The 13,429-nt window shown below is 53.3% G+C and overlaps 1 protein-coding gene across 1 annotated transcript in view; it reads left to right on the forward strand.

Moving 5' to 3' along the window:
- The window catches only part of WDFY4 (WDFY family member 4), a gene marked incomplete at its 5' end in the record, with an annotated part of 233,527 nt that overhangs the window by 93,737 nt on the left and 126,361 nt on the right, over nucleotides 1-13,429 (forward strand). The window contains 6 exons of the mRNA XM_081104486.1: nucleotides 5,001-5,074; nucleotides 7,170-7,331; nucleotides 7,863-7,954; nucleotides 9,339-9,438; nucleotides 11,984-12,189; nucleotides 12,379-12,548. Coding sequence (XP_080960612.1) covers nucleotides 5,001-5,074; nucleotides 7,170-7,331; nucleotides 7,863-7,954; nucleotides 9,339-9,438; nucleotides 11,984-12,189; nucleotides 12,379-12,548 — 804 coding nt within the window. The remainder of the gene's footprint in view (nucleotides 1-5,000; nucleotides 5,075-7,169; nucleotides 7,332-7,862; nucleotides 7,955-9,338; nucleotides 9,439-11,983; nucleotides 12,190-12,378; nucleotides 12,549-13,429) is intronic.

Consider the following 13,429-nt stretch of genomic DNA (forward strand, 5'->3'; position numbering starts at 1 on the left):
TACCAGCTCTATGTTTTATCAGTTATGACCTTGGTGTGGATGTTATTAGTCCTATCCTTTCCCATTAACATAAACATTTATCAATTTACTAGAGGTCGGTGCACGGATTCATGCACCGGTGGGGTCCCTCGGCCTGGCCTGCACCCTCGCAATCTGGGACCCCTCGAGGGATGTTGGATCGCTGGTTTCAGCCAGATCCCCACAGGCCCAATCTAGACAGGAGGGAGCCCGATCCTATGCATTGAGAGTCTGTCCCCTGGTGGTCAATGTGTGTCATAGCGACCGGTCAACCAGTTGTTCAGTCATTAGGTCGTTCAGTCGCTTAGGCTTTTTATATGTATAGATTATGGACTTTGCAAGCATTGTTCCGCGGTCAGGATGGAATCTGTGCTGTGCCTAACATCATTCCGTGTTGTCAAACTCCTAGATTATTTCCATGTATTATTGTTATAAATGAGCGCTTTTATACACAGTACTTTTGTGCATACATTCCCCTCAATTAAAAATTCCTTGGAATTACTAGGGTAAAGGCTTTATAAATAAACTGGATTATTGACAAGTTTGGCTAAACTACTGATTCCTCGGGGACACGTTAGAATTTTACTTTAGGTCGATTTCTCAGGGGCAAGACCCCCAGGCAGGGAGATGGTCCGTAGATTGTTGCAGAAATCCAGGTGGGAGATTTGGAACCTGAATTTCCAAAAGGCGGTGAGGTAAAGAGGATCAATGAGGATTATAATTGAAACGAGAATTGGTTTATACTGAACAACAAGGAAAACACTATATACCGAAGCACTGTGGGGAGGCTGCTGGAAGCGGGGCATGGAGGAAACTGTATACCCCTCAGCGAGCCTGTCAGAAAGAGAACATTCTAAACTCATGAACAGAGGCTTCAGGTTAAGAAGTTAGAACAACTGAAAAATGAAACAAAACAGAAAACCACAAACTAAAAACAAACTAAAACTAAATTCCAAGAAAGAAAGAAGGAACAACGAAGACGAAAACATCAACTGTTTTAATAGGAAAGAAACAACCACAGAAAGGATCAATGAGGCCAATAACTGACTCTAATAGAATAAACTGCTGAGATTGGTCAGGGTAAAAGGCAGGAAGGACGCTAAATAATGCTGGCAGGGTGGAAGGAGAGAGATCCACGGGATGAGCAGGGGAAGGGGGAGGGAGGGAGATCCATGAGAATGAGCGGCGGGGGGGGGGGGAGGGGGGAGGTCCATGGGGATGAGCAGGGGAAGGGGGAAGGAGGGAGGTCCATGGGGATGAGCAGGGGGAGGGGGAAGGAGGGAGATCCATGAGAATGAGCAGGGGGGCGGGGGGGAGGAGGGAGGTCCATGGGGATGAGCAGGGGGAGGGGGAAGGAGGGAGGTCCATGGGGATGAGCAGGGGGAGGGGGAAGGAGGGAGGTCCATGGGGATGAGCAGGGGGAGGGGGAAGGAGGGAGGTCCATGGGGATGAGCAGGGGGAGGGGGAAGGAGGGAGGTCCATGGGGATGAGCAGGGGGAGGGGGAAGAAGGGAGGTCCATGGGGATGAGCAGGGGGAGGGGGAAGGAGGGAGGTCCATGGGGATGAGCAGGGGGAGGGGGGAGGAGGGAGGTCCATGGGGATGAGCAGGGTGAGGGAGTAGGAGAGTAGGGCTGGCACCTTTATGCCAATAAATATGAAACCTTAGCTCATCTGAACAATCTCCAAGGAAATGTAAGTTTCCCAACTCACTCAAAAAGAAAGAAAAAAAAACTCAAATGGACCATAATCATCAAATAAATTGAATCATATTTATTTATTTTTATTTATTTATTTTTAATCCTATTTTTCCATTGATTTTTAGAGAGAGTGGAGGACAGAGGGAAAGACGGAGAGAAATATTGATGTGAGAGAAACACATTGATTGGTTGCCTCTTGCACACGCTCTGACCAGGGCTCAGGCCAGGGAGGAGCCTGCAACTGAGGTATATGCCTTTGATTGGCATCAAACCCGGGACCCTTTGGTCCGCAGGCCGACACTCTATCCACTGAGTCAAACCAGGTAGGGATAGAATCACGGCTTTAAAATCTTACAAACGAAATCCACAAGGAAGGCCCAGTTGTCTGTAGAGAAGTTCCACCTGTCAGTACGTAGGCCCTCTCAGCCTTAAAAACTCCTCCAGGAAACTGAAAAAGGAACACTCCCAGGTTATTTTATTAGCTGATCTGGACACCTGAACCAAAGAAGGACAGGATGGGAACCTGAAAAGTGAAGGCCAATCCTATTGGCAACTGTAGCTCTCCAAGTCCTGAGGAAATCATCAGCGAATTGAACCCGTCCAGGAAGTGCCCTGTGGCCTGGGTCTGAGATGAGCGCCAGGCCTGTGAAGGCCGCCGCGAGGCCCGGTACCCGGCTCCCTGTGCACCCGCTTTCCTGCACGGAGAGACAAGAGAGCACGCCCCGCTCCGCCGCTGGGCTCCAGGGCACCCCTGCCACCAGCCGGCCCAGCAGTTACCTGTGCAGGACCCCAAGCTCCCAGCTGCTCCTGGAACGACCAGGGCACCACCCTTCCTGGGAACCAGCATCCTCGAGTGAGCTGTGCCTTTAAAACTGAGGCTAAGAAAACAAGCAACCAGTTAACACCAAAGTAAAACAAAATAAAAATGTAAGATGACAAGAAGAGTTTCAAGTAAAACGAGGGCAGTGATGTGTGTATTGTATTGGGAGGTCACTTGGAAGTAATGACAGACCTAAAGAGAAATAAATAATGGGTCAGACGCAGGTGAAGAGTGGAGAGGAGGAGGGAAGTAGAGGCAGGCTTTTGACGAAGAAGAGAGAAGAAAATAGAGGGAGGGAGTTTCAGGGCTTAAGATAGGAGACGGGTCTGGTTGTTGGCCAAGAGGAGGAAGGAGTGGAAAAGGGGTGGTTAAAATACCAGTGGGAGAATCAACTTTTAATAGCACAAGTCATTGGAAAAGAGGGTGGGTTTGGAGACAAGAAAATCAGTTACAGGGGAAGGGGGATCTGTGATGACTGGACAGACAGTGGAGAGGGAGGGGGGCAGTTGAGGAGCAGGAGGGACAGGAAGTGGAGGGTAGTCAAGTCTCAGGTTTCTGGTCTTTAAAAGGGACAGGCAGGCCATGGTGGCATGTGCCGTGGTCTCAGGGTGGGAGAGGGCACAGTTGGACACATGGTCCATTCGATATTTAAGTCAGCCATCTCAACGCAGTCCTTGGTAGGGGTTATAAGACAGGATAAGCAGCAAAAGATTCAACTGTCTACATTTCCAGCCTATTTGGTACAATGTAAAGGAATTTCCGAAAGGGCTAGGCAGCATCCGATGTGCTCTGGCAACCTGGGACTGCTCCAGTGCCCTGGGGGGAGGAGGGCAGGGGCACAGCAGCAAGGAGATTGCTGGGGTCATGTCTTGCGCTCTCAGTTCTCCAGCTCCCACACTGGCAAGGCCTTTATTCAGGGACTGCCTTTGTGAGTGAAGATGCCGCGTGTGCAGGGCCCTCGACCTGTGCCTGGAGGTGCCTGACTGGAGCCCCCGCAGCCCACATGGGCTCTGCACGCGGCAGCGCCCGCTCTGTGCACTGAGCAGGAGTGAGCTTGCAGGGCTGGGACTCTGCCAGCCTGCTTCGGGCTTAGTGCAGCGCGCTCAGTTCACCTGGATTTCCTGTACGTCCACTCTTAAAAAAATAATGGATTCTTCGTAAGTGCCCACCAAGTGGTAGGTGTGCTGCCAGGCCCTGGGGATCCGAGAGAGATGGTTTCTGCCTACACTGGCCTCCTGATAGACTTGGGTCACTGTGCTCTTCTGCTTCCCCCACAAGAGCCATGGCCACCTGTGTCATCACATGAGGTTCATTACTGACCCACGGCCACCTGTGTCATCACATGAGGTTCATTACTGACCCACGGCCACCTGTGTCATCACATGAGGTTCATTACTGACCCACCGCCACCTGTGTCATCGCGTGAGGTTCATTACTGACCCACGGCCACCTGTGTCATCGCGTGAGGTTCATTACTGACCCACGGCCACCTGTGTCATCGCATGAGGTTCATTACCGACCCACGGACACCTGTGTCATCACGTGAGGTTCATTACTGACCCACGGCCACCTGTGTCATCAAGTGAGGTTCATTACTAACCCACGGCCACCTGTGTCATTGCGTGAGGTTCATTACTGACCCATGGCCACCTGTGTCATCATGTGAGGTTCATTACTGACCCACGGCCACCTGTGTCATCAAGTGAGGTTCATTACTGACCCACGGCCACCTGTGTCATTGCGTGAGGTTCATTACTGACCCACGGCCACCTGTGTCATTCGAGTGAGGTGGAAATGAGACACAAGGATCGCCATCCACTTGGCCCCAGAGGACGGATAGCAGCTGCCTTTTGTTCACTGTGAATGAAACCGCCTCGGTGATAAGCTCACTCCCGGGATCTCAGGGCTTCCCCTCTGGCTTCGGTCACGGTTCTGCTGTGCAGGAGGAGGGGCGTGGGCTGTGCTGCAGGCTTTATGAGGAAAGTGTTGCACACACAAGTCGGGTGTTTAGTTACCACAGCGTAAAACCGGAAAGGGAAGGCCCGCTTCTAATTCCAGTCCTGCCGCTTGCTGGGGGTGAATGGGACTTGTCACTCGGCTGACTGTCTTGACCCTGTTTTCTCATCTCTGAAGTGGGAACACGGGCATTGGCCTTGCAGGAGGAGAGGAGCCTGGCGTGTGGACCCCGGGCTGCAGGCCCCGGCCTGGGCGGACATTGGTTAGCACAGGTGTCCTGTTGAATTCTAGACCCATCGTTTAGGGCCAGGCAGCTGCGGAGATGAGGAGAGATGGGGTGTTTGAGCTGTCCCAGGACAAAGACCTCCAGGCTGTCAGGAGATTGGATCCGATTCCAGAGGGAAACTGGGTTGGTGACTGCAGGCCGAGGAGACCAGCCCAGCGGCTATGCGTTCGCGCTGTCGGAGGCCCGTTCTGTGGCCTGCTTCACCGGCGCTTCTGTCTTCCAGCTCTGGATGAGAGCCGCGGACAACGTGGAGCAATCCCTCTTCTCCCACCTCCTGGAAGTCCTCCGGTCGCCAAGGTAGGCTGGGCTTCGGCCGCTGGACGTTAGAAGCCAGGGCTTCTCTCCAGAAAAGGGACGGAGAGGGCAGGGCACGCCCACGGCCCTCACCCTCTCTCTCTCTCTCTGTCTCTCTCTCTGTCTCTCTCTCTCTCTTTCTCTCTCTGAGTGCGTGTCCTCTGAGGCAGCGCGCCCGGCTTAGAGGGCTCAGGCTTCTGTAACAAAACTGCCCAGGACAGGTGGCTTATAAACAGCGGAATCTATTCCTCCCCGGCTGGAGGCTGAGGGTCTAAGATGGGAGATCAGTGCCCGGTGAGGACCCCGCCTCCAATGAAGAGGCGGCTGTCTTCTCACTGTCCGCACCGTGGGAGGGGCTGGGAAGGTCACTGGGGTCTCTCGTGAGAGCACTGATCCCATCACCAGCATCGCCTTCACGACCTAATCCCCTCCCAAAGCCCACGGCCGAGGGGTAGGTTTCCACATAAGAATTTAGGGGAATAACAAGCAACAGCAACAGAGAGCCCTAGCGGGCCTGGCCCAGTGGGTGGAGCTTTGGCCCTCAGACTGAAGGGTCGCGGTATGATTGCGGTCAAGGGCATGTACCTCGGTTGCAGGCTCGATCCCCTGCCCTGGTCAGGGTGAGTGTGGGAAGCAACCAAGTGATGTGTCTCTCTCACATCAATGTTTCTCTCTCTGTGTCTCTACCCCTCTCTTCCACTTTTTCAAAAAAATCAGTGGAAAAATATCCTGGGGTGAGGCTTAACCAAAAAAACAACAACATCACAATTGTGGCGTCACAAACACGCAGTCTATAGCAGCACCTTCCCTGAGGCTCACGCAGGTGGGCATGGGTGTCTCCCCTGCGGGTTTGGGGCCTCGGAAGCAGCTTCCTGGCTCTGGCGTCAGGGCTCAGTGTGGCCAGCAGAAGGGACACACCTCTCCCACCCTCTCTCCGCTGGTGTTTCCCACCAGTCCCCTCAGAGGCAGGGCAGTCAGGGTGCTATGGTTGTAAGTGGCAGAACCACACTCCAACCAACTCAGGGAAGGAAGAGAGAGAGGAAAGGGTGGGAGGAAGTGGAGAAGGAATTCATTGCTCATACAGTAGAAAGGGGCCGAGCTCCCCTGGGGCTGGCGCCACTCACACCCCTTTGTCTGAGGTCTGTCCCCATCTAGTCTCTGCTTTCTTCCTCTGTCCTTTCCGCAGTCTCTGTGGCAGGGCCGCAGGCACCTCAGGGCACCTCCTGTGCTCAGCACAGCCCAGCGAGGGCTGCTTGGTCCCCCACAGGCCGGCGCAGGACTGCATGTCCAGGGAGTGGAGGGGAGTTAGGAAGGAGTGGCTCCTGAAGAAACCCAGCGGCTGTGGGCTGTGATCAGGATAAGGGAGGAGGGAGGCGGGGGGGGGGGGGAACGTGTCCCCATTGCATTTCAGGGGCTTCTGGGGCTGCAAGGGGAGAGGGGAAGGAGGCCCTCCAGGCAGCAGGGGAGAGGAAATGCAGAAAGCAGTCTGCTCAGCTCTGCGATGAGAAAGCTCAGGAAAGATGGGGGCGGGGGCAGTGCTCACAAGCAACAGACACACAGACTGGGCTGGCTCTGCCTCTCGAGTGTCAGGGTGTCAGGGACGCAAGTGTGGCAGATGTTAGAGCCAAAAGGCACTTCCCGAAGGAGCACTCCACCCATTTCCCCTCCCTCCACCTTTGCTTTCTTCCCATTTTCCACTCTCTCTCTGTGCCTGTTGTTTGCTAAGAGGTGGGTGTGCACCCTGGAACTGTTTTCTGGGGGGAAAGGGGGAGAGGGAGGGGAGTAGAATTTACTGGAAAGAGCATGTGATGAGCTCGTGGAGGGGCCGAGGGTGCTTGAACTCTGCCTCGTTCCCCTGAGTGCTCACCCACTGTGTGGCTTGGGGCGGGAAGAGCGCCCACCAGCCGGCTCCCAGGCCGGGCCTGGGTATGGGGTGCTCAGGGTCACACTCCAGTGGCTGTCTTTGCTCCGAGTTTGTCTGGTGGCTTTGGAGCCGAGGGCCACAGAGCACGCCGGCCTGGAAAACCTTTTCAGCAGAAACACAGCAGATTTGGGTCATCCCAGGGAAAGCTTTCACCGCCTCTCTCCCGGCTCCCAGGGAAGGGCCCCGGAGCGCTGGCGTGGCCCACCAGGCACAGCTGATACCCAGGCTCGTCTTCCTCTTCAATGAGCCAGGCCTCGCCCCCTCTAGGATCCCCACCATCATCGCCATCCTGGGCTGGCAGCTGAGGGGCCACTTCAGTGTCCAGGACTTGCTCAGGTACTGCGCCCAGCTGCCAGGGCAAGGGCAGGGCTCGGGCTGGTTTGCCAGGGGCTGTAGGCCCAGTCCTCCCCTGACCACACTCACCCCAGCCTCCCTCCCCTTCCATGCAGGGCGGGTTCCAGGTCTCTGTTGAGAGGAGGGTGCATGTGCAAGACCCCAGCAGGGTTGTGGGCGCCCCGCTCCCTGTGCTGACACACCTGTCCTGCCAGGAATTCAGACTTTCCAAGGGCACAGCCGTCACCACTGGCTGAGGTCTCAGTGCGCCTGCCCTTTGCAGACTTTCCAAACAGCCCAGCCCATGACACTTAACCTCGTCCATCCTCACTGCCACCTGTTCTATTGACCTGGCAGACCCAAGTTAACTGCTCTGATGAATCCTGACAGACAGTAGAAGTCTCTGGAAATATTGCATTAACCAAAGAATAGCGTGCTCCCCTCAAACCCTGCCTTGCAGCCACATTGGGGTGTTCTGTGTAGGAAACCTTCATGTGTGTTCAGCAACATGAGCCTGTCCTTCTCTCTGTTAAGGGTCACGCTGTTCGTGGTGTACACCCTCCAGCCCGCCTCGGTGGATGAGCGGCAGATCTGCGCAGACAGGGCCCTGGAGCCCTCGGAGCCTGGTGAGGAGACCGCTCCAGCCACCAGCCTGAGAGCCACACGTGCTGGGCCAGGCTGTAGCGGGCGGGGCTGAGACAATCACAGGGGCCCCATCGCAGTGGCCGCCCGCTGTCCGTGCTGCATGTGCGGCTCCCTCCCAAGGGTGTCTGCCCTGCCCTGTGCCCACTGCACTAGCCATTCCCAGTCCCTCTGAGCCACTGGGTCACCTTGTGCTTCTAAAGCCCCGGCTCCTCTGTGCACAGGCTGGGCTGTGTCTCTGAGTGTCACCCCGCCAGGCCCAGAGCAGCAGCTGTCGTGTTCCGTGTCCCCTCTGCTGGGGCCGGTGTGAGGGAGCAGGCACTGCGCTCTGTCCTGGCTCTCCAGGTGTGCTGTCCGGCCCGGGAGCCTCAAACCCATGTGCCATTTTAATTACTTGAAATGAAGTGCAGTTAAAAAGTCTTTCCCTCAGTCACACCGGCCACAGTCCCAGGGCTTGATAACCACAGGAGGCCGGTGGCTACTGCATGGACAGGGCCGGCGCAAAAGGTTCTCCTGGCCAGCGCTGCCCAATCTAAACAAGTTCTCTCTTCTCCTAGATCTGGACTGAAAAGTAGGCATTACCATTTCCATTTTGCAGATGAGGAAACTGAGGCTCAGATATCAGGGCCTTAATAAGAACGTGGGCCAGAATCCAAATAGAGGGGGATCTGACGTGAAGTCTTCCACAGCTTCACCGGTTCCCTCGCTACAGCGTGGGGTCTGCGCCCACAGTGGCTGTCAAATAAACGGCCAACCTAGGGAGTGAATGAGTGGAAAATGGGCCAACAGTGAGGATACTTAGCTGCCCTTCATTCAGAATCTTTTGTAAGAATATCATCTGTTGAGACAGTGTTAACCTGTGCCTTGGGGCTTTAATAACATCTAGAAGTACAGCTCCTTTCCCCACTGGGTCTGCAACCTCTTGCTATTCCTCAAGCTCTATTTTTACCACATCGGTGTGCCAAAGCCTCGTCTGGGAGCTGCTGGAGAGCAGGGCCCGAGGTGGAGAACCAGGGTCTGTACCCGCTACCCCCAATGCCTCGCTAGACCCGGCCACTTAGATGCTCAAGAAACATTGCAGCCCACGATAATTAAAGAATTCCTCTTCTGTAAGATACATTTTAAGGAGTGTGTGTGTGAAAGAAGGGAGATGGAAAACATCTCTAGTTAGAGGCAACTTTAAGAACATTTTCTGAAAATATTTTAAAAGCATTGTATTGAAGTCTAGAATTGAATGACAAAATTTGGAGTCCCCTCCGTGGCCTAATGCCTGAATGAAATAAGCATTTGGAGACTGTGATGGCTTACTGCAGAAAATAAGTCTCTTTACATCCGTTCCCTCTCAAATCTAAATGGCCTCTTTTGTAGCTGGAAGCCAAACATCTGGAAAGACAATCTGGCTCAGAAACCAGCTGCTGGAGATGCTGCTCAGTGTACTATCTTCCTCCCAGCTTCATCTGTCCTCTGAGTAAGTAGCTCCAGGAAGCGCGACTTGACGAGGGTTGCCTCGTACAGGGTTTGGTGTTAAAACCTTTCCTTAATGAAAAGTTTAGTATCTCAGAGTCAGCTGTCTGCAATGTGTTTTCCGCACTAGTCAGAAAAAAAATTACATTCCCGCCACCCGATAAAGCAGACCTTGCCCTAAGATATGCCAATGAAAATGTTTAATGGGCATAGTAACTCAAAACAGATTTGGTATAATTACAATAAACTCCTTTTGTCACCATTGCTCCAGTGTAATTGTTATTGTTTTGGCAGTTGTGACAATTACTGATTTTGATGTCCTTTATTTGGCAGACAATAGAATGGAGAAATGGTTAGTCTAAATAACATCTATCAAGGAAAAGGCTTGCCAAATTCTTCTGCTCTTTTACTGTTAGTTACCTAGTTATTTTCCCAAGTTGGAAAAAGAAGTTTCTGCCTTCAATCAACTTTCAAAATGATGTATAATCATAAAACCCCATCCTCTCTCCCACTGATTGCTTTACCTCCAACCCTGGAGTCATTTATTTAACAGTCATTTGTTGAGCTACTACTATGTGCCAGACACTGTGCCTTGATGTGAGGGTGTGGTGCTGAGCATGTCAGCCCCGATCCTTGCTCTTGACAAATTGATATTTTAGTGTTTATATATGTTTGGGGGAGCAGTGGGGGTTACTCCTCAGGAAAACCGCTTTGCAAATAGTGCTTAAAAATTTGCCAGCCCATAAGTCTTTGCATTGCTAGAATTAAAACACAGTGGGGAACTTGGAGATGAGCTAGTCTAAACCCTTCCTTCCCCTTATGTTTGAACAGGAAATGTAGTGTATTGCTTAGCATCTGGGCTCAAATGTTAGACCCCCTGGGTTCAAATCCCAGTTCTGTTCCCAGAGACCTTGGGGAGGTAACTCAAGACCTCAATGCCTCTCTTCTACTCATCTATGTAAAGATAAAAATAGTACTTGCTGTAGATGGAAAGTAACATGTGGGTAGCCTGGAGTGTGGTGCCTAGGATTCTGTAAATACTCCATAAGCGAACTTCTATCATCACCAACACCACCATCATTATCAGCACCACCAGCACCAACCTCATCCTCATCATCCTCATCACCACCATCACCGTCACCATCACCACCAGCACCACCATTATCCTCATCACCATCATCACCATCACTCTCCTCACCATCACTCTCATCACCATCACTCTCATCACCATCGCTCTCATCCTCATCACCATCACCCATCACCATCACCCTCATCCTCATCACCATCACCCATCACCATCACCCTCACCATCATCCTTATCACCATCACCCTCACCCTCATCCTTATCACTATCACCATCACCATCACTATCACTATCACCATCATTGAGGAAATAAGCAGAGCACATCAAGAGTTCTGCTGAAGTCATGCAGTTAGTTAATTCAGAGACAGGGCTAGAAGACAGAACAGCCTGTTGATTCCTAGCCTGGTGGCCACACCCTCACCATGCCTAGTCTGGCAGCTGATGCTGAGAACACTGTCTGGGACAGGCAGACCTTCCCTTGCTCCCAGGTCTTTGCTGAGCCACTGCCTCTAGGGTTGCTGCCCATCTCCCTGCTCCCCAGTTCCCTCTAGCAAGTCTGTATTAGCCAGACTCATCATTTTAAAATTCATTTTTGGACCTGACAATAAATCATGTAATTTTTTTGGCCTGAACTGATAAAGATGCAGACACTTTGAACCATTCCGTTTAGATTAGTTTTGACCAATGTATTTCAAAAGGGAGGTAAATAACCATTATGTGTTTTATATGGCTACTAGAGGCCCAGTGCACGTTGAAAGGAAATTAATTAGAAGGTGGCTGGCTGGGCGGGACTGGGTGAGATGGGCTGGACATGCCCTGGAGCCAACCTCCTGTAATCCCTCCCTGGCCTGCCGCACCTTGGGTGGTGCCAGGGCTCGAAGGGAGTCTGTAGAGTGAGCCGGGTCCCGGGTCCCTCTGGCAGGTGGGGGGTCCCTCGACCTGGTCTGCAGGGATTGGGCCAAAACCAGCAGTCCGACATCCTCTGAGGGGTCCCGGAGTGCAAGAGGGCACTTTGCAAAGTTGCTGTTGCTTGGTAGCTCCTGCGTTGAGTGTGTGCCCCCTGGTGGTCAGTGCACGTCATACTACCGGCCAGTTGGCAGGTTGCTTAGCCTTTTATATAGAGAGATGTTGCTGTCCTTAGAAGGGTGGCCATCAGACACTGCATGAGTGTGAATATCAGTGGAGCACAGCTCCCCCTGGGCCTGCAGGCTTCACATCTATCGATACGTAGTTGCCAATTGCTTTGAAAACCTTTGACCAATTTACACGTCAGCCATTCATAGACAAATTCAACCACTTTGCAGCAACTCTGCCAGCGTTTCTTTTACCGTTTCTTGAAAGTGCGATCTGTGTCTTGCTACGTGGTATTGAGATGCTAATCCTAATCTGCCTTCCTAGGTGACTAGTGAGGCTGGATGTTGCTCATCCTCTCTGGACATGACGCTTGCATTTGTTGGTCTCCTAGGACAGTGGAGGAGGTGTTCCTGAGCCTGGGGCCTGGCTGGTTTCTGCTGCTCCTGCAGGGCCACCTGCACCCCAGCACCACTGTGCTGGGTCTGAAGCTGCTGCTGCACTTTTTGTCAAGCCCCGCCCTGCGCGAGCGCTTTAAGGACGGCCTGCCTGCGGGATCCTGGGTGGAACGCTGCGCAGAAGGCGCGGACATCCTGATGGGTGCGCATGTCAGGAACAGGGAGAGGATCCCGTGGAGCCTTGTCTGTTTCCTGTGTGATGGCGTGCATTCCGAACCGGCAGTTCTGGGGGGAGTGGGTGGCAGGGGATTCCCTCGTGTGCCAGTCCCCACCATGGCCAGAAGCAATTGCATTGTTCTCAGTGGCATTGTGTGCCCTTTCCGATCCATAGATAACCTGAAGAGCCACCCTCCTGCGCCCGACCAGGCCCCCTGCCTGCTTCCTGGATTCCGGGTCTTGAACGACTTTCTGGCCCACCACGTTCACATTCCGGAAGTCTACCTCATCGTGTCCGCCTTCTTCCTCCAGACGCCACTCACAGAGCTGACGGGTGGACCCAAAGTAGGTCCTTGGGGCCCCCAGGGATGGAGGGACACACTGGGTTTTCTGCTGCCACATGACCAAGGCACTTCCCTCAGACTCTCCATTAGCTCGCTCCAATTCTTCCCGCTTCCACGGTCCTGACCCATTCTCTCCCCGGCTGCCACACCCCGTGGCTGGCTCTTCCGATACCCTTGACCTCCTCCACCTCTGCCCCATCCTCCTCTTAGCAGCTCTCCATTCTCATCAGTCCACTGGTGAATTGTTCTCCTTTGGGCACAGCTAGAGAAATCCATGCTGAAGGCTGGGGGTGGGGAGGAGGAGGCCACAGATCAGAGCCTTTCATGCCTTCACCTTGGGGTGCTCCTGGTACTCCCCAATATTCGAATACAAACCTTCCATGTGCCAAGTCTCCTGCCCCACAGCTGCCCAGCTTGCTCCCTGCCGGCCCTCATGCTGGCATCCTCCTGAGTCACCTCCAAGCAAGGCAGTTGCCCTGTGCTTGCCCAGCCTGTGCCTTTAATTAGCTCGCCCTCCCAGGTCGCCTGCCTCACCCCCTCCAGGGGCAGCCGTCCTGCCAGTGCCTCAGCATCCTTTGCCTTATGTGGCAGGGACACATTTACATGCCCGCATCTCTCTTTAGGTGCTGAGCGCCTGGACAACAGACCCGCCTTTTACTCACCTTCTTGGGTACCAGGCAAATAGCAGCATCAGAAATTGTCTCTTGGTCTTAACTGAGTTGAGTTGAACTGCCCTGAATTGAAATGGCGAGCGGTCATAGCTTTGCAAACAGAAGGCCAGCCTAAATCTTGATATATAATAATAGTGGCACAAAGCCCACTCCACAGCTGGGTCTGCACACCGTGCTAAGTTCACAGAACCCTGCCTTGGCATCGCTCCGA

Source organism: Myotis nattereri (assembly GCF_964212035.1).
Source record: "Myotis nattereri genome assembly, chromosome: 13".
Lineage (NCBI taxonomy): Eukaryota > Metazoa > Chordata > Mammalia > Chiroptera > Vespertilionidae > Myotis > Myotis nattereri.